The 19361-nt window shown below is 41.7% G+C and overlaps 2 protein-coding genes across 6 annotated transcripts in view; both read left to right on the forward strand.

The window, feature by feature from the left end:
• The first annotated feature begins 1185 nt into the window (after window positions 1-1185).
• On the forward strand, window positions 1186-11744 carry akap17a (A kinase (PRKA) anchor protein 17A). Of its 2 annotated transcripts, XM_054787639.1 has the most exons (8): window positions 1186-1376; window positions 1690-2017; window positions 2900-3118; window positions 4434-4646; window positions 6896-7044; window positions 7134-7374; window positions 9626-9911; window positions 10032-11744. In XM_054787639.1, the coding sequence occupies exons 2-8, from the start codon at window positions 1691-1693 to the stop codon at window positions 10511-10513; spliced, it is 1917 nt and encodes a 638-aa protein (XP_054643614.1). In that variant the 5' UTR covers window positions 1186-1376; window position 1690; the 3' UTR covers window positions 10514-11744. The 2 variants fall into 2 exon arrangements, with proteins under 2 accessions (XP_054643614.1, XP_054643613.1); XM_054787638.1 differs by having other exon boundaries at window positions 9626-11743.
• Window positions 11745-12105: 361 nt separating this feature from the next.
• asmt (acetylserotonin O-methyltransferase) overlaps window positions 12106-19361 on the forward strand; it is a 37190-nt gene continuing 29934 nt past the window's right edge. For 2 of the 4 annotated variants that reach the window (XR_008572480.1, XR_008572479.1), the window contains exons 1-4: window positions 12178-12447; window positions 13310-13484; window positions 14982-15111; window positions 15174-15242. Coding sequence is in view for 2 of the 4 variants with exons in the window: in XM_054787641.1 (XP_054643616.1) it covers window positions 12364-12447; window positions 13310-13484; window positions 14982-15111; window positions 15174-15242 (458 nt within the window). In the remaining 2 variants the exon portion in view is untranslated. Of the gene's footprint in view, window positions 12448-13309; window positions 13485-14981; window positions 15112-15173; window positions 15243-19361 lie in introns of all 4 variants that reach the window. The other 2 variants (XM_054787641.1, XM_054787640.1) reach the window with 2 other exon arrangements.

Consider the following 19361-nt stretch of genomic DNA (forward strand, 5'->3'; position numbering starts at 1 on the left):
AAAAAATCAGAGGAGCCATTTGGGAGCTGAAAGAGCCCAAAGCAATTTATTGAAAACAACAATTAAACTGATAGGCTGTTTATCAGCTGATCAAAAGTTTAAGACCATCGCTCGAAAAATAACAAAAAAACTCACCAAACCAGAAGAAAAAAATGTTCTCAATAGGACTCAGTAATGAGAAGCTCCACCGTTCTTGTTAATCACTTCAACTAAGATTTTAATCAGGAGTGTATATTCAATTTTTTAAAAACTTTTTAAATATAGTTTTTATTATTGTTTTTGATATAGTAACAAATAATTGCCTATACTTATATATATTTTTTACTTATTTAATTATATATTTACATTATATTAAATAAAACATTTTTTAAACCAAAAAGACACTTTCTTGCTAATCTTTCTTGCTAAATGTATTTGTTGTCAGTTTTGACAAAAGCTCTTATTTTTTTGTTGCCATGTCACATTTAAAATGTTCATTTGTTAATGAATAATGAATACTATAATTTATTATTAACAACGTTACTATTATTAGAATCATACAAGAGATTATTATTACAATTATACAATAGATGTACGCTCAAATTTGTGCTCGGCAGCTTGACGTCGTTCAGTGTGCTGTAAGTTTGTTGGAAAACAATACACAGATGATAACAATCAAATGTGTCATAATATCATCAGGCGATTATACATTCATATGATTTCACAGTGACAGGTGGCCCTCTGAGGGTAACCATAAATGCGATGTGGCCCCCGGTGAAAATGAGTTTGACGCCCCTGGTCTAAACAGTGGCAGACATGGAATTGTCAGAGAAATGTTGTTTTGTTCAAAAACACATCAACTTGACTGAAGAACCTAGTATTATTTTTGTTGATTTCGTGTTTTTTCTTTCTTTTCCTAATTTATGTGATAATTTATGAATGTAAAAAACAAAATGATTTAGGTTTGACTGTTGATCGGACCAAAAAAGCATGTGGAAAGACAGCTTGGAATGACATCATGTAATTGATGAGTGGATGGAGCTATAACAGTATTATTACCATAATTAACAGTTAAATAAAAGTGTATAAACAATTGTTATCGCAACACTCATGAGAATTATAGAACAAAAGGGTAGGTTAAAAAACTGTAATACTCAAATATTTCCATGGGATGTCGCTGTTCTGAATACACTACTCTTTTCTTGCTCGCTGGTCCGCACTGGGGTCAAAGTTGACACCATGCGGAAGTAGCTTCGCCTGTACACACTTTTCCTGCGGTCTTTTTCCTCCGTCAAAATAATTATTGTCTTTTACCGAGAGGTTACCGAATGTGTGACTGATTTTGTTTTTTGTTGTCGTACGAACTTCATACAAATTACACCGACGGGGGTTTTAAGGTATGCCCGAGTCAATGAACTCAATGCTAACTAGCCGATAACCAACGTTTAGTAGACGAATCAGTCGCTTTAGCTATTGTATTTTAGCGTATTGAAACATTTGCGTCGTAATGTAGTCCAATGTTATTTGTCTATCTTGTATTTTGTTTGTCACTATCAGTATCTCATTGTGTAAGTCACGGTGCAATTGAAAATGCTACTACGTAGATGTAATCAAGAGTTCCATTTGTGCGGCGCACGCAAAACAACGTGCGAACAACGTGATTTTAAGATGACTATTCAGTGTACGTCTTTGCCTTTGCTTGCCTCCTAGCATGACTACCATTGTCTACGACACCACCGAGGCGGTGTGCCTTTCTGCAGAGTACAACATATACCTGAAGCCCATCGCCAAAATGACCGTCAGTGTGACGCTCCCGCAGCTCAAGTTGCCCGGAAAAAGCATCTCAAACTGGGAGGTGATGGAGAGGGTGAAGGCCATGGTGGTCCCCGACCAATTTGCAGCGCTGCGGATCTCCAAGAGTACCATGGACTTCATTCGTTTTGAGGGAGAAGTGGAGAACAAAACTGTGGTTAAAAGCCTGCTGAGTCGCCTGGATGGGAAGAGCATCAAGCTGAGTGGATTTACTGACGTCTTAAAGGTGAGGATATCTTTTAGTGTGGAATGTGGAGGTCACCGATGCTGTATTGTCCTCTCTAGCATCTGCTTCTAACGGGGGTGCACATACTGAAAAATAACCAATGTTACATGTATTTCAAGAAAAAACAGCCTCCATGTATATACAGTAATATTTCAACTATATTCTTGTGACTATTTTTTCTCACAATTTTATGACTTTATCCCAAAAAAGTTGTTTTTGTTATTGTAATATCTTTTTTCCAACCTAATTTTCCAAAAGTTGCGTCTTTAATCATTGTTTTGTTTGTCATGATACTACGACTTAAAAAAAACATCATTTTGTTGAACTTTATGCCTCCTAAAATATATTTTTTCTTCGTAATATTGTGACTTTGTTGTAAAGTTATGATTTTTTTTTCTTGAAAGATGACCATTTCTTTCAGAATATTATAACTTTCTCTTGATATTTTGACTACTCACGCAAAATTACTGTGTTCTTCCATTTTTTGTAGGGTTTTTTTTTTCATTTTCCTATTTCACTGTATTTTTAGACCGTGCCGAGGGCAATTCAAACACAGCTGCAGGACGTAAATAGCCGCCGGGCTGCACTTTGGACGCCCCTGCTTTACATACTTGCAGGAAACGTCAGCAGGCCCAGCTCACACATCAGTGAAACCCATATTAACATATACAGGAATGTAGCTAATGGTGCTACCGTGAGTCATATGGTTTAATACTTTATTTTGAAATTAATTTGATTACGACTGCTGCTTCCGTCATACATAGAACAAAGAGCCAGCTCTGTGATACAAGATTTGACCAGCAACTATCAGCCCATAGAGTACCATTAAAGCGATATAACAATATCGTCAATAAACACGGGATCGTCTTCATTCTTTTCCAGGTCCGAGCAGTTGAGAACAAAGTGGACTTCCCTACAAGGCACGACTGGGACTCGTTCTTTCGAGATGCCAAGGACATGAATGAGACTCTGCCGGGTGAGCGGCCGGACACGATTCACCTGGAAGGGCTGCCATGCCGCTGGTTCAGCCAGAAACAAGGCAACTTTCCGGATCGGCCGTCCGAGGAGGCCCTCGTCGCTGTCTTCGAGAGCTTTGGCAAGGTGAAACATCTATTTGTGGCAGTGGGTGTCCCCAAATCATCATCTAATTGCCTAATTGGCTTCTTTTTGTAGCAAACCTGTCAGAGTGTGCAATAAGACTAGAAAAACTCGTTAGATGCTGTCGAGGGGTCGGAATAGTCACTTAATATACCAACATATATCGCTGAGTTGGCAACACTGATCCCTCCTGCTTCATCGCCTTCTTCTCTGGCAAACCAGGTGTGTTAAGAAGCAGAGTTGCGTTGTCATCTACTGTGGGGCATAATGACAAGATGCATTCACTGACAATCCCATTATATTGTTTTTATGAGCAAGGGCCGCCACAAGTACATTTATGGCCGTTTTGTGGCCTGCAGTTTTTTCCTTGACGTCATTTTAGTAGCATAAATTTGAAATACTAAAAATGTTATTTCTTTAAGTCGTAATATTATGAGAAAACAACGAATAAAGTTGTATTTTTTGGAAAATTTGGTTGCGAAAAAGTTGAGTTAGGAAAATAAAGTCAACATTTTATGGGAATGAAGTCATAAATACAAGAAGAACATTTACAAGAAGAAGGTTGAAATGGTTGGAAAATGTCAAATAAATCAGCAAAAATGGGGAAAAAAACAGCTGCAATTTTACAAGAAGAAAGTCAAAATATTAAGAGAAAAAAGCCATTTTCTAACGAGAAAAAGAAAACAAGTTCAAATAGGAAAAAAAGAGCAGCTATTTTGCAAGAATAAATAAAGAAATGGCATAAAGTTGAAATATTAGAGACTAAAATATGTTTATTTTTTAACAAGTCGTAATATTATGAGTAAGAAACAAAACAAAGAATAAATGAAAAAGTTCTATTACTACGTTAATAAAGCCAAAATATTATAAGAATAAAGACATAATATCCCAACACAAAATGTATGAGAAGAAAGCAGAAATATTTGTTCAAAAAAGGCTAATGTGTGGACAAAAAGTTCATACTAAGAATACTTTGCTTTGTCACCGATAACACTGGTTTAAAGAAAATGTCAAAGTGGCCCCCCCAGCCTTAGCTTTTTCAGACTATGGTAGCAAAAGGAGCGCCCACAGCATCCAAAAGCCAAAAAAATGACTGTTCTTCAGTTCGTGACATCATCCTCCATGAACAAAGAAATAGACAAACTAACAAAGAGATGGACAAAAATATTTTTTGGAAGTTGGACCTCTATGAGTGCCGTTTTAGTTCTACATATTAATAATGGTCCATGTCATAATTTTCGTAAATAGCAATATTTGCTTTAGATACCGATCACGTGTGAAGGTTAAAATAAAGAATAATTTTTATTTGTTGACGCAGGTGCGAAACATCGACATCCCCATGCTGGATCCATACAGGGAGGAGATGCTGGACAAGAACTTCAATACCTTTAGTTTTGGAGGCCACCTGAACTTTGAGGCGTATGTCCAATACCAAGAGTACTGCGGCTTCACCAAGGCCATGGACACACTGCGTGGAATGAAGCTGATGCTGAAAGGAGATGACGGAAAGGCTGTCGCCTGCAACATAAAGGTACACCAAGTCACCTTCATTGTAAAGACTTGATACAATAATAATAATGACCATCATGCACCTGGCACAGGGCATTAATTGGATCATTTATCATACTACTGTATATGTAATGAGGAATTCATCAAATGTAAGATTCACTTGGTCTGCTGCATCAAAGGCACATAACACCTTAAGACCTTTTAGGGAAATTAGAATCAAAGCTCCTCATGCCGTGGTAATAGAGAGTGTAATCTAAAGGAGGATAGGAGGTTACAGAGTTCTGTATGCACGGGACTTCATTTGTTTACTTAGTGTATACACTGGGACCTCCCATTCGAGAAAAAGAAAACATACAACTGTCACACAAGTGTAAACATAAGTTAACACTGTACATTGTGAAACAGAAACAACATGATAATTGCAAGTGACAGACATTGTCAGGTACAACTAAATATGTGTAATAAAAAAAGTGCCATACGGCATGCTGGGCGCCGGCAGCGTATCTTACTTAAAGAGTCTAAAATCTTATCATTTGAATGTGAGGCCTTAAAATGTCTAAAATTCTCTTAAAATCTTATCAAATGTCTTTAAATACGATTTTGAAAAGGTGTCAAACACGTATGAACATTACTTTCATTTCAAACAAATGCATAAACTTTAGGGGTGTAACGCTCCAAAAAAGGCAGAAAAAATGACAAAATGCTCTTTTAAAAAAAATACAAGCAGAACTTTTTTAAATAAATAAAAGCGATCAATTTGGGTGATATTAAAAAATAAAATAAACTGTTGTATTTCAACAATTGTTCAAACATTGTGGTGAAATGTAACGGACAGTTACAGTTAAATAGCTCTGTTGCGCGTGAAGTCCAACCATCTGTTGTAAGTGAAATAGCGGACACGTGGTAGCTCGTTGACGACGTCACTTTTAGCTTTTTCATAAAGTGCTGGTATAACTTTCTGGCTAAAGTGAAGACGTGATGGTATTTTGTAGCGAGGTTCAAGAACTTTAATCATATACAGTCATGGAGAAAATGTTTAGACCACCCTTGTTTCTTCAGTTTATTGATCCATTGTAATTCCTAATACAACTAAAGGTACATTTGTTTGGACAAATATAATGATGATAACAAATATAGCTCATAAGAGTTGAACTTAAGAGCTGATATCTAGCAACTTCCATGGTTTTCTAGATTATAACCAAAATCATTTACGTTCTTACATGAATAGCTATAGCATTGTACTGCCAAAAAATGTAACTCTTATGAGCTATTTTTGTTGTTATTGTTGTATTTGTCCAAACAAAGGTACCTTTAGTTGTATCAGGCATTAAAATGAACGTGGTATACAACTGAATATGGACGTAATCTCGTGGCTATAAAAACTCCAATACAATGTGTTACTGCTTTCGTCCGGTCAGAGTTGCTTGCTAGAGGTTGTTTATATGCTGAAATTATCGGTGTGTGCACTAAGCTGGTTTTCTTTCTTGTAGATGTAACATTCACTGCCGGACGAGATGAGATTTGAGATGGGAGGGTCTTCCAGCTCAGGCTTCTCGCTTGCATTTGCCGTGATGCCATTTGTCTCGCCTGCAAGCTGCTAGCGTTCCTCCCCCTCAGTCAGTAGTGTCTGACACTCAGAGGCGTCCGTGCGGAAACTCACCCAGGACTTTAGTTCCGCTTGAAGCGCTTAGATCACTCTAGTAATAAATGTAATGAGAAAAATAGCATAAAATATAACCGAAACGGTATGCAAGTGGACCGAACCGAACATGCAGAACCGAAACGGTTCATTACATCCATGTGAACCGTTACACCCCTGATAAACTTCAGTCTCGCTTTTAAATGTTTCTGTTTTTGAGGATGCCATAACATGTGTACTGGTGACATATAGCAGTACGGGTGTGAAATGGTTCCTGAGTTGTATTCATTATGGTCTTAAAAAGTTTTAACTGTGACCTTGAGTGCTTTCGGGTTCCCAGCATGCCTGGCGGCACTTGTTTTGTAAAAAGCTAACATTGTTTTTATTTCCTATATTATTAGTAGTTGTCGTACTGTATGTGTGTTACCTTATTTTTTGCATGTTGTGCTAACATTTTTGTGTTAATTGTAATGTCATTTCAATGTGCAACAAGCTCACTGCGAGTTCAGTGTTGGCTGTTGCACGCCCAACAAAAAGAGCCTTTTCATGGGCCGCACATACACGAAGCCTTGATGTCAAGTACCTTTGCAAGTTTGAGACCCTGGCTGTAGCTGTAGCTTTGTTCTGTCCAGGTGAGCTTTGACACCACCAAACATCTGAGCGAGCTGGCCATAAAGAAGCGAAACCTGGAGAGGCTCAAGCTGCAGGAGTTGGAAAAACAGCGAGAGGAGCAGAAGCGACGGAAGAAGGAGGAGGAGGAGCGACGCAAAGAGCAGGAGCGGTAGGATGGACTGTTTCAAACGAAGGAAGGAGCGTTGGTAATGTTGTACCAGCACATGTTGGCAAACGGCAATTACGCTATTTCCCCAGGAAACAGAAAGAGCAGGAAGCAGAGGAAAGAGAGAGGAAGAAGGAGGAGAGGCAGCGGAAACGCGAGCAGAAGCTGCAGGAGAGAGAGGAGAGGAAGAACCTGAAGAGGGTGAGGAAGCAGCAAGAGGAGGAGCAGAAGAAGCTTCAGATGAAGATCGCCATGGAGGAGAGGAGGCTGCTTCTGGCTCAGCGGAACCTGGAATCCATCCGGATTATTGCTGAGCTGCTGGCCAGAGCCAAGGTACTACAGGAGAAACACCTCCCATGTGTGTAATGGCGGGGTCTTGCTAAGAACTGTGATACTACGATGGTAACAATCCATTAGTCATCTTCTTTTTTTAACCTTCTCTGTGGATTTTTTTCACTTCCGATGCCGATACCTGAATACCTGAATTGTCCAATACCGGTATTGTATATCTGCCAATCCAGATACATTTCCAATACAAGAGCTCTCTTTGCTTTCATATGCAACCATGCCAAAAGAATGTCATGTACCTGTCACCACACATGCAGCGTCCCACACACACACACACACACACACACACACACACACAGACGCACACAATCGACATCATTCATAATGTTCAGTTCAGCACATTATTATTATTGTTAATTTTATATGAGGCTTTAATAAACTCTACATCGGTCTGTTGTGGTGAAGAGAGAGCTAAGCCAAAAGGCAAAGCTCTCAATTTACTGGTCGATCTACGTTCCTACCCTCACCTATGGTCATGAGCTTTGGGTAATGACCTAAAGGACAAGATCGCGGGTACAAGCGGCCGAAATGAGTTTTCTCCGTAGGGTGGCTGGGCTCTCCCTTAGAGATAGGGTGAGAAGCACTGTCATCCAGGAGAGACTCGGAGTAGAACCGCTGCTCCTCCGCATTGAGAGGAGCCAGATGAGGTGGCTTGGGCATCTGGTCAGGATGCCTCCCGGACGCCTCCCTGGGGAGGTGTTCAGGGCAAGTCCGACCGGTAAAAGGCCTTGGGGAAGACCCAGGACACGTTGGAGAGGCTATGTTTCCCAACTGGCCTGGGAACGCCTCGGGATCCGCCGGGAGGAGCTGGACGAAGTGGCCGGGGAGAGGAAAATCTGGGCCTCCCTGCTTAGGCTGTTGCCCCCGTGACCCAATCTCGGATAAGCGGTAGAAGATGGATGGATGGATGGATGGCTTTAATAAACTCCTCACTACAGGCCAGTATGACATAGTAGCGACCCGGAAGTTTTGTGGAGTGTAGCTGTCTGACTGTTTTGTGTGCCAGTGAACGCATCAGGCGGAGAAGCGTATGCGCGCACCGTGAGTGAGGAGGACAACTGCAGTGCATGTGCGTCGACAGCTACGTTCGCTGATACTCTTTTGGCTAAGTTTGTTGATATCCGTATAGCTATGTTCGCTGATACTTTTTCGGATACGTTTGCTAACATTTTTTTTTTGCTACATTCACTGATACTCTTTTGGCTGCGTTTGCTGATATTCTTGTAGCTACATTCGCTGATACTCTGTTGGTTACGCTTGGCCATGTTCGCTGATATTCTTCTACCTACGGTTGGTGACAGCGTTAAAGCACAGATGTGAGTCATGGGTTGGAAATATCTGCAAGCGGTATCGGAAATTTCCAATACATAAAATACAATGGTATCTGAACCGGAACCCGATATCGGATTGGCCCATCCCTGCTGGGAGAGTGGCCTTGTGGTAGTTTAACATCCGGGGGTGGGGGGAGCTTAGTCCAATCACTGCCCACCAGTATGTGAGGACTGGACGTCATATCGATTTTTTTCAAATATCGACATTTCTTTGAAGCACGATATGAAAAACAAACATATCGTTCATATCGTATTCGTATCGTCTAAAAAACATAAAACTGTTCAAAGTAAAGTATTTTTGAGTTGCTGCTGATATTTAAAAATGTCCTCTTTAACGGGGAACTTTATGTCATATGTTGTTCTTATTGGTATTAGCTGAGGATTTGAGCATAGCTAAAGGCTTGTTACAAAGAAGATTGATGATTATATTTTACTTTTTGTATATTTATTTCACAAAGAGAGTGGACTATTTTATTTTTGTGGCTATTTTTTTTAAATTTTATTTTAATGAAACAACTTCACACAACTTCAGACTTTGACTTTGCCTAAAGTCACTATGTGGGAAAAAATGTCGGTGTATATATTGTATATCGATATTGAACATAAATAGCAAGTTATTAGTTATTATTAATGTTATTTATTTTCAGTATGAAATGTGTCAACACCAATTTTTGCTCAGATTTTGCTGCAAATTCTGCTCTCATTTTAACGTTAGACTTTTACAGCAACCCACCGAGGCAGCAAACTAGTTGGGGCTGCAGTAATTGTGCCCTTTGCTGGTGACAGCTTGATTAGCCATTTGGCACTGAATTTTAATTTGATGAGTTACTATTGATTAATTGCATATCCCTGTTCCTACTTGTTTCTTGTATGGTAAAAATGCACACTCATCTTCTCCCTTGAAGGCTCTCAAGCAGGAGCAGCTGGAGAAGGAAAGGGCTGAACGCGAGGAACTTGAAAGGCAGGAAAAGGCTCGACAGGAGGAGGAACTGGCCCGTCGGAAGCAGCTTGAGGCCCGCCGCCGTAAGCAGCAGGAGGAGCTCCTCAGGGTGGAACTGGAGAAGGAGCGGGCTCTAGACCTCCAGCGGCGGGAGAAGGAGCTGAGAGAGAGGTTGCTCTCCAACATGTTGAAGAAGAGCTGTGAGAAACCCACCAGAGATACCGGCTCACAGGAACAGGCCGATCCTACAGGTAGGGAGGAGGCCTCTGATGCTGCCAGGGAAAATGTGACCCTGGTGGTCCTGGGCCAGGTGAACGGCATGACTGCAGTAGAGGGCATGTCCAAACCAGGTGTTCCTTCTGACATTTCAGGGAAAGGTAGAGGAACAAAGGAAAGGAAAGGAAGTGAGGATGTAAAGAAGACTCGGGAGGAGAACCGGAAAGAGGAGATGAGGAGCAGGCGCAGCGAAGAGAATACAAGGCACCACGACAGCTCACACAGAGACCGGAGCTCGAGGAGCCATGGTAGGAGGCGTCACTCCAACGGGAGTAGAAGAAGAAGGAGCGTCAGTCACCAGAGGACCTCCAGTCATCACAGGAGGAGCTACAGTCCACACCGGAACAGGAGGCGTAGCCACAGCCACTGGAGCAAGAGCTCCAGCTCCAGCCGGGACAGGAGCAGGAGCAGCAGTGGGAGGAGCTACAGCAGGGGGAGGAGCCGCCAGGACAACAGCTGCCGTAAATACAGCAGAGGGAGCTCCAGGAGCAGCAGCAGGGGCAGAGACAGGAGCCGCTACAGGCGTGGATGCAGGAGGCGCAGCTACAGCAGAGACAGGAGTCACTCCAGAAGATAAAGACACTCCTCCAATCTTCTCTTTTCTCTCATTGCTACACTTCTTCTGGATGTTCTTCATTTGTGCTTTTGGTGACCAAATGCAAGAAAACCAGAAACACGAGAAGCTGCTAACACTTCGGTTCACCACTCAGCAACTTTTAACTCGATTCCAAGACATAGAAGAAGCATGTGAATTATACAGGACACAATGGAAATTAATACAACATGCGCATTTTACTCATTTGTTGCACACCCAACAGTTTAATAGGTACATCCTTACTAAACACCTATGAGTCCATCTCCATTTGTGGTCTGTAGAAAATAAAGCTGATCCTTAATACTAGTATTCACTCTGCTTGGAGCGTCTACAATGTTTACGAATGGCCTCCAACAAGTCCCGGGACCACCTCTCCTGCTAAGCGAATAACTCAGCTGCTGTTACACAGATGTGAAATTAACACTTGAAGACTCATCTCAGGCTGCCTCCAATATTGCTGACGTTAGTTTTTATGTCATCTTATTACCAAGCAGCTCTGGAAAACTCAGGATTTCGAACCTCAGGAGTGACACTTAAAGGGTTCAACCATCTTTATTTCCCTAAAGACTGATTAAAACAATTTTTTTTAATTGCCTGAATGTTTCACAAGAGACGTCCCCCTCACAGTGAGCCAGAGTACTGTACGCCTCACCGTGTGACGTTCTCTGCAGTTTATTGTCCCATTAGCAAGAATAATGACATTACACAGGCTGTAGAAAGGTATGGTGTTTAAATATTGGTGCATATGGACATGCTGACAAACGGGCACGTGCCATCCGAAGGTTTCCTGTGTACTTGATAAGGAAATGTGCAAATTCAGTTATTTTTACTTAATTTAAAAACGACTGGAATCATTCAGAAAATACATTTAGGATACAGTTCAATGGACAAATATTGTTTTTTATTTTATGTTAGCATTACAGTAGATCATTTTTGCGAGAGTTATGTTCCAGACTTAAGTAGTGAATGGCAATTTTTCAGATGTTATCCAAGAAGAAGAAAGAGTAATCACAACATAGTTTCCATAAATAATGGAATGTTGGGATTGTCTCCATTGATTTCATACTTGACATTGTAGCTCTGGATAAGGATCCTCGTGGCCCAGACTGCTTTTAACTGGATTAGAGTGTTTCAATTTGTCACGTGACTGTACTGTGTAGCAAAGTCCTGGAGCATGTTCAACATCAGGCAGTTCCAATAAAATTGATTTCTTATAGTGTATTTTTTTTTTTACACAGATTTGAAGCGAAAAGTAAAACTTGTCCAGAAGGCCATTTGTGGGATCAGATGTTGCGTATGTTGAACCTGTTTTAGTTCATCCCAAAGAGGGCCATCCCAACCACATTGGGGCCCTAAGCATTTTATTTTCAGTAACACAAAAACACGGGAAACCAGTTGTTCAATAAATTGTTTTTTTGTGCAAATTAACCAAATAAAAACTGTCTGGGGTTGGGATTGAACCTATGCTCTCGTTTAAACAGCAGTAGCTGTACCCTTACACCACCTGGGACTGACTGAATCGTTGCATGTGTATGACCCATGTGTGGGTCAGACCGAGTGGCAAAGCGAAGGCGTCACTGATCAATTTGCAAATTGACGAGAGTGGGGATGAATGATAGCGAACAAGGCTGCAGTGTGTTTTGTTCCACGGTCCAGTGGCGGGGTGAGCCCTTGCTCTAATCTGGGTTACGGGTTTTAATCAGCTTAGCCCACTGCTACCACTGCTGGGTGGGCACATTCTGTAGCTCCAGCCTGGTTTGTTCTCCACCTCTCAAGACACCTTGCAGGGACACTCGGTTCGCAGGCAGAGGAACACGTCTGGCAGAAGAGAAATGGACTCCACTGAGGTTGCACCTGCTGCCGACACGTACCCCAAGAAAATACTGGAGTATATGGAAGGCTTCCTAGTCTCCAAGGTAACAAACATTTACAGACTAAAGATGGCAGTCCTGTTGTGGTTGAACCAAAACAATTACATTTAAGTCTAAACATTGACAGGATTGTCCTGCAGGTGAATGTAACGATAATTTGTTGATTTTGACACGATCAGGGCCGTTCTTGGCCAAATTGGAGCCCTAAGCAGAATTTTATTTGAAGGCTACGCCCCAACAGGGATGCCACCATGAAAAAAAAAATCCCATTGGGCTGAACCTGGGCAGCTGTGGTCACCACATCTCTAGGACCTGACCCATGAAAAGCTATTTTCATACCACTTTAGCTGAACCAGAATTTTGTTTGTTCTGGAATACTATTGATAAATGTGAAAAATTGTTGAATCATTTTTTTTTTTTGTGCAAAAAGCACACTTTATCTTTGACTGGGATTGACACCAGGTTGACTGCCTTCAAAGGCAGCATCTGTACCATTACACCACCAAATGCTCATGAGGAAGTGTGTGAATTCTTCCATTTTATTCTCTGATTCTGCCCGAGTGCTATCATGTGATGTCAGATTACTCTTTTTTTCTTTTTTTTCTTTCCTCTACACTTGGCGCTGACTTGGTGCCATTGCACAAAATAGGGCCCCACAATGACAAAAAATAATGCTTACCCTTGTTCCATACAGCGGACCAGTAGATTGCAGTGTGGAACCTCTTAAGCAATCAGAAAAGACGTGTTTGTCAAAGTGGCTTTACAAACTCTGTTTTGCTAAGGTTAATGCATATAATATGGGATGTACAGTACAGTAATGCCAATGGGTGCATCATTGCACTTAGAAAGCAGTGACAGTACAGTGTGTATGCCTTATACTCCAATGACCCTGATTCTGACCCTCCAGACGCTGTTCACAGCTTGCGAGCTTGGTGTGTTCGACGTGTTGTTGGCTGCAGCACGCCCTCTGTCCGCGGAAGAGATCAGCCAGACGGTCGGCGCCAGTCTGGACGGCACCGAGAGACTCCTAGCGGCCTGCAGTGGCCTTCAGCTGCTGGAGACGCACCAGCATAATGGACAAGGTGAGTGCACTGGCAACATCAAGACTGAAAGACAAATATTACACTGGCACTTGTTGTTTTATCATATAAAGATGGTTTGGATTGGAATCGTGTGTCTACTCACAATAATTTGGGTGTTTAAGTTGACAGAAAATACACAATGACCTATAAGCCGGTCTAGCTGCACGAGGATCACACATCGCTCAAAGTTGTGCTGTCATGCACCTATTTGATCAGGAAAGGACACAAGAATGTGTCAAAAGATGAAATAAAAAACACTTTAAGGTGATCTTTATCAGAAGAAATTGCGTGAGAGCTGAATGAAAAATATCAACATTTTTAGTGCTTTTTACATCTTGAAAGTTATTTGTATCCCTGAATTTATTGGGCTATTTTAAGAAAACATACATCAGTCCTGGTATGAATCCTGGGAACGAGATACCGGTATCTTCATAAAAGATTTAAACAATTATTTAAAAAACAATTTTAAAATTGAAAGGAAGATGACCTTCAAAAATATGTTAATCTGTTTTAAATTGTTTGTATTTCTTTATTATTATTATTATTTTTTTTTACAGTAAATTAATGTCATTTATGAGCAACTGTCCCATTCAGAATGTGTCTGCAATCCAATTTTGGGTCTCCAATAAAATCCTCTACTGCCCCCCTATTAAAACATAACTGTGATTAACTGAGATCTATCAGTGTGGAAAAGGTTATAAAGCCATTTGTAAAGCTTTGGGACTCCAACGAACCACAGTGAGAAATGGCGAAAACATGGAACAGTGTTGAACCTTCCCAGGATTGGCCCGACCAACCAAAATTACCCCAAGAGCGTCGTGACGACTCAGCCAAGAGGTCACAAAAGACCCCACAACAACATCCAAAAGAACTGCAGGCTTGCCTCACGTGCCTCAGTTAAGGTCAGTGTTCATGACTCCACCATAAAAAAAAGACACTGGGCAAAAACAGCCTGCATGGCAGAGTTCCAAGACGAAAACCACGGCTGAACAAAAAGAACATTAAGGCTCATCTCAATTTTGCCAGAAAACATCTTGATGATCCTCAATACCTCTGGGAAAATACTTTGTGGTCGAACGAGGCAAAAGTTGAACTTTTTGTCCCATTACATCTGGCGTCATGCCAACAGTAAAATATGGTGGTGGTAGTGTGATGGTCTGGGGATGTTTTGCTGCTTCAGGACCTGAAAGACTTGCTGTGATAAATGGAACCATGAATTCTGCTGTCTACGAAAAAATCCATCTGTTCGTGACCTCTAGCTGAAACGAACTTGGGTTCTGCATTTAAAATAAGAAATCACACCACTGTAGATATACTGTAGGTATAATGTCTTTTGAATATTGTATTCACTAATAAAAATGTAGAGCTGAAGACATGAGCAGTCCATTCACCTCTTCTTTATCCCCTCTCTTGTTCCACATGTCCTGAAAGGTCAAACTCTGTTTCAACACCTTCAGGATCTCATTCACTGTCACCTGCACCTGCTCTCTCTGTCAGTGTCTTACAGTAACACAGAGCAGGCCAGCCTCTATCTGACCCGCTCCGGTTCCGCAACCCTCTACCATTCTATCCAGTACAGCTCCAGAACAATCTATCTCTGCTGGCACTACCTGACTGACGCTGTCAGGTAAGTCAACATACAGCACGTTTTCTGCACATTTCAAAGATAAAATAATGTATTTTTCGCAGGGATGGAACAAACCAATATGAAAAAGCCTTTGGTGTCAGCTCTAAAGACTTGTTTCACGCTCTGTACAGGTAACAATCGTTGATTTAGATACACACACAAACACACAGTAGACACAAAACACAATATTCTATTCACTTTTTATACAGTGTATCGCCCCAACACAAACCAACAGGAGGTCATCAAACAAAAGGCCACCCTCACACACGGTGCAACCAAAAATTATGCAACAAAGAACACAATGTAATTTGCACCACACGGACTATGGGGGTCTCAAAATAAATGCTTGCATACTAATATACATGCAAAACAATATTATTTTATAAGAATTTATAACCCACAAGGCATGCTGGGTAACTCCCTGTTGGGGAAGTGTGCGTGGGGGCTTCCCAGCATGCCTTGCGGGTTATAGATTGGTATAAAATAGTATTGTTTGGCATGTATTTTTGTGTCTGTTTATTTTTGATACCCACTTAGTCCGTGTGGTACAGTTACATTGTGTGTACATGTGTTATTTTTGGTCGCACGGTGAGTGTACACCGTACACTGACTACTTTGTACTACATTTAGTCAAAGTGACATTTCTTCCGTGTTGTCCCATGAAAAGTTATAATAAAATATTTGAAATAATGTTTTTGTTTTGTACATATAAAAAAATATAGTGTTTGAAAATTTTATTTTGAGAGAAAATGTGTATTTTTTATTTTAAAACATTTATTTTTTTAATGGATTTGAACCTTTTTTTATTAATTAAAAAAAAATGTTATTTTATTGAGAGGAAATGTATTTTTATTACATAAAATTTTTAAATTTTATTTTATTGAGAGGCACTGTATATTTTATTGAGAGTGACTGTATTGTATTGTATTTCATTTATTAATTTAATTTAAGTGATTTTATTGAGAGGGACTATGTATATTGCATGCATCAAGTGCACTTATATGCTGCCCCGTAGCCTCAGTTATTAACTGCATTATTGTTGTGTGCGTGTCATTTCACAATGTTACCATGCAGACCATCTGATTACCTCACATAAATGGTGCTATAAAAAGACGCACTGCATGTGAGAATATTCCAAATATGAGACGTGCGCAAACAATGTCATCCATCCTTGAAAAGATGCACTTGTCATTCACCGCTAATTGATAGAAAAGTAAATATCAACACCTGCTCACGAGGCTGAAATGCAGAGCCGTAGTTGTTTGTCCCCGCTGATTTCCCCCGAGGATACGGAGGGGAAATTAGCAGTGGAAACAACCACGGAAGTCATTGAGAGCTTTCTTGGAGCAGCAGCAGAATGACTCATAGCTTGGCTGCATGATTCCCACTCTTGTTTACTCCGTGCCAATTAACCAGCCGCATAATGCACCTGAATAATTTACCGCCAAGTCTGGAATATGGCTCAAATTCTAACACTCTAAAAAACCTTTGAGACAAAGCTAGAGAGAGAGTGTGTAGATTTAGAGCCATTTGGAGACTGGAAGCACGTACAGGATTGCATAATGAGAAAATTAAAGCCGAATAAACGCCTTGCTGTTATATTCATCACTGAATCATTTTGCCTAAAGTGACTGATGCGTTTTCTAAACCGGTCAGATGGGTTTGAAATTAATGTCACTTCAAGGGCAAATTACTGGATCTTCTACATCTGGATGTGGTGTTGTGTTGTGTTATACTGCAGGCAAAGACATTAGAATATACAGTATGTATGGTATATGCAAGGGCTGGGAATATTCTCATTCATCCCGGTCATTGAATCCATCGCAACTGGACCCGTCCTAGAAGACGTTTCGCCTCTCAGTCTTTGTCTAGATCTATCTAGTCTGTGAAAAAGTATTAGATCTGCACCAAAATCAAATAGGTTGTTCTATCTAGTCATGACTAGATAAGACATCTCTAATCGACAACAGGTCTGTTCAGGTTATCTTAGAATATGTTTCGCCCCTCATCCGAGCAGGGTTAATCAATTCATGCTCAAAGACTAGATAGGACAGTTGTACTCTAGCTCTAGACTAGTGTTATCCTAAAGGACTAGATAGACCATATCTAGTCTAGAGCTAGAGCAAGACTCCTGTCTAGATTAGCTCTAGACAAGTGGTCACCAACCTTTTTGAGACCAAGATCCCTGGTCTCGGCCGTGAACCTGCACAATATCTACCCCCCCCAACACACGGGATATATACTGTGTCTAGTATGCCACGGGCCGCAGATGGCCCCTGAGCCGTACTCTGGGAACCCCTACACCCCTACTTTTGTGGCCCTTAGTCCGGGTTGGTCTTGTAGCGTCGGCTTCATGAGCAAACCACAACTATTTGGCTTGTTGGCTCAGTGTAGGCCGCACGGTGGTCTAGTGGTTAGCATGTTGGCCAACACAGTAACAGCCTGGAGATCGGGAAGATCTGGGTTTGATTCTCCTCTGGGCATTTCTGTGTGGAGTTTGCATGTTCTCCCTGTGCGTGCGTGGGTTTTCTCCGGGTACTCCGGTTTCCTCCCACATTCCAAAAACATGCATGTTAGGTTAATTGGAGACTCTCAATTGTCCATAGGTATGAATGTGAGTGTGAATGGTTGTTTGTCTATATGTGCCCTGCCATTGGCTGGTGACCAGTCCAGGGTGTACCCCGCCTGTCACCTGGAGTCAGCTGGGATAGGCCCCAGCATGCCCCCGTGACCCTAAAAGAGGAGAAGCGGTATAGAAAATGGATGGATGGGCTCAGTGTAGTGGCCGAGCGATGCAGATTGAGGAGAGAGGTGCTGGTCAATGTGCTACAACAGTCAGCCCTTAACGAGCAGCGTCGTCGTGGCTCAAAGATTTTGTTGGAGGTGCACGTCTATGGAGTGCCCTAACTTGGAGCTAGCAAAGGCAGACTTTGAGCCCTATTAACGTGCAATAGTTACTGTTGTGTGCGCAAGCACATCGCTGCAGAGCTTTCACTCCCTCTCTCTCGCTCGACCTTTTTGCTAGCGCGGGGGGAGGTGAGTCGGTGTAGGAGGCGAGCCGGTGTACTAGTGTACCTCCGGCCCGGTTTTGAGGACTGGGCTCCTTGCTGTGGCTCACGGGTTGCTGCCTGGATATCAGCCAGGCGTACGGGCGTGTTCAGTGGACAAAATGCATGCCTGTTGGTCGCTCTCTGGGAGGTGATGGCACTGATATGATAATACATTTTCTCGCGATCGACCCGCAAACTCTTAAAGATCGACTAGTAACTCATGATGGACGGGTTGGTGACCCCTGCGACTGTAGTCAGCTGGAGTCTAGAGGTAGAATACAACTGTCCTCTCTAGTCTGTGAAGAAGTATTACTGTAGATCTACACCAAAGGGTTCAGGGACAACTCCTAGATCGCAATTGGACTGGTCGCATCTCAAGTTTAGAGCTAGAGCTTGACTCCAGCTGTAGCCTCTAGTTTACAAAAAAGTATTAGGTCTGCCCTGAAATGAAATGACTCAGGACCTCTCTGTAACGTTTGAGCGCTGTTTTTGTTGCGCTTGATCTTTTTGTTTAGTTTTTGCAGGAAGCAGCTGATTAGCCCCACCTTTTTGGAGCCTGAAAATGAGTGCAAGTGTGCTCTGCACGTTCTCTCACCACCCTCCACCTTCCACTCTTTGCGCTCTGCCTTCGCCTGCAGCAGGCTCGTTTCCACCTCGGCATGCTCCAGGGCCGCTCAGCTGCTTTGTGCTGGCTGCTGGCATAAAGCTGAGCAGCAGGCTGGGTTTTGCGTTTTTCTATCAGTTTTTAGTTCTTGTTTGTCCTGGTGTGTGTCCTGTTGGTTTTGCTTAGGGATTTAGTTGTGTCTTTTCTCTTGTTTAGGGGTAGCAGTGTAAAGTATTAGCACTGCACAAAAATGAAAGGAATCAGGATGTGTCCTTTCTAGTCTTGACAAGATAGGACCTCTCTAGTGTAGACCTGATTCCAGCGCTAGGGCTAGAGCTAGACTAGAGCTAGGTAGAACAGCTCGAGTCTAGCTCTAGGCTAGAGATAGAGTAGATGGGACAAGTTGTGAATCCTTTAATTTTGGTAGTTTTTCACAAATCCAGACATTTGCAAGATGGGTTTATCTATGAATATGTGAAAATGTGACAGGAATACTTCTTTTTCCACTTGTGTGAGGCACAACTGCGAAACATCTCACCTTGTTGTTCTGGTCTGCCCTAGAGTGCCTTTTTTTTTTTTTTTAGTCTTAGCAGAAT

This window comes from Dunckerocampus dactyliophorus, chromosome 9 (assembly GCF_027744805.1).
Source record: "Dunckerocampus dactyliophorus isolate RoL2022-P2 chromosome 9, RoL_Ddac_1.1, whole genome shotgun sequence".
Lineage (NCBI taxonomy): Eukaryota > Metazoa > Chordata > Actinopteri > Syngnathiformes > Syngnathidae > Dunckerocampus > Dunckerocampus dactyliophorus.

Bases quoted from the DNA above. Each gene is read 5' to 3' on its own strand.
- akap17a (XM_054787638.1), top strand. From the start codon at position 1,691: ATGACTACCATTGTCTACGACACCACCGAGGCGGTGTGCCTTTCTGCA. The intron at 4,647-6,895 runs GTACACCAAGTC...TGTTCTGTCCAG, and splicing joins CTGTCGCCTGCAACATAAAG to GTGAGCTTTGACACCACCAA. The intron at 7,375-9,625 runs GTACTACAGGAG...TCTCCCTTGAAG, and splicing joins AGCTGCTGGCCAGAGCCAAG to GCTCTCAAGCAGGAGCAGCT.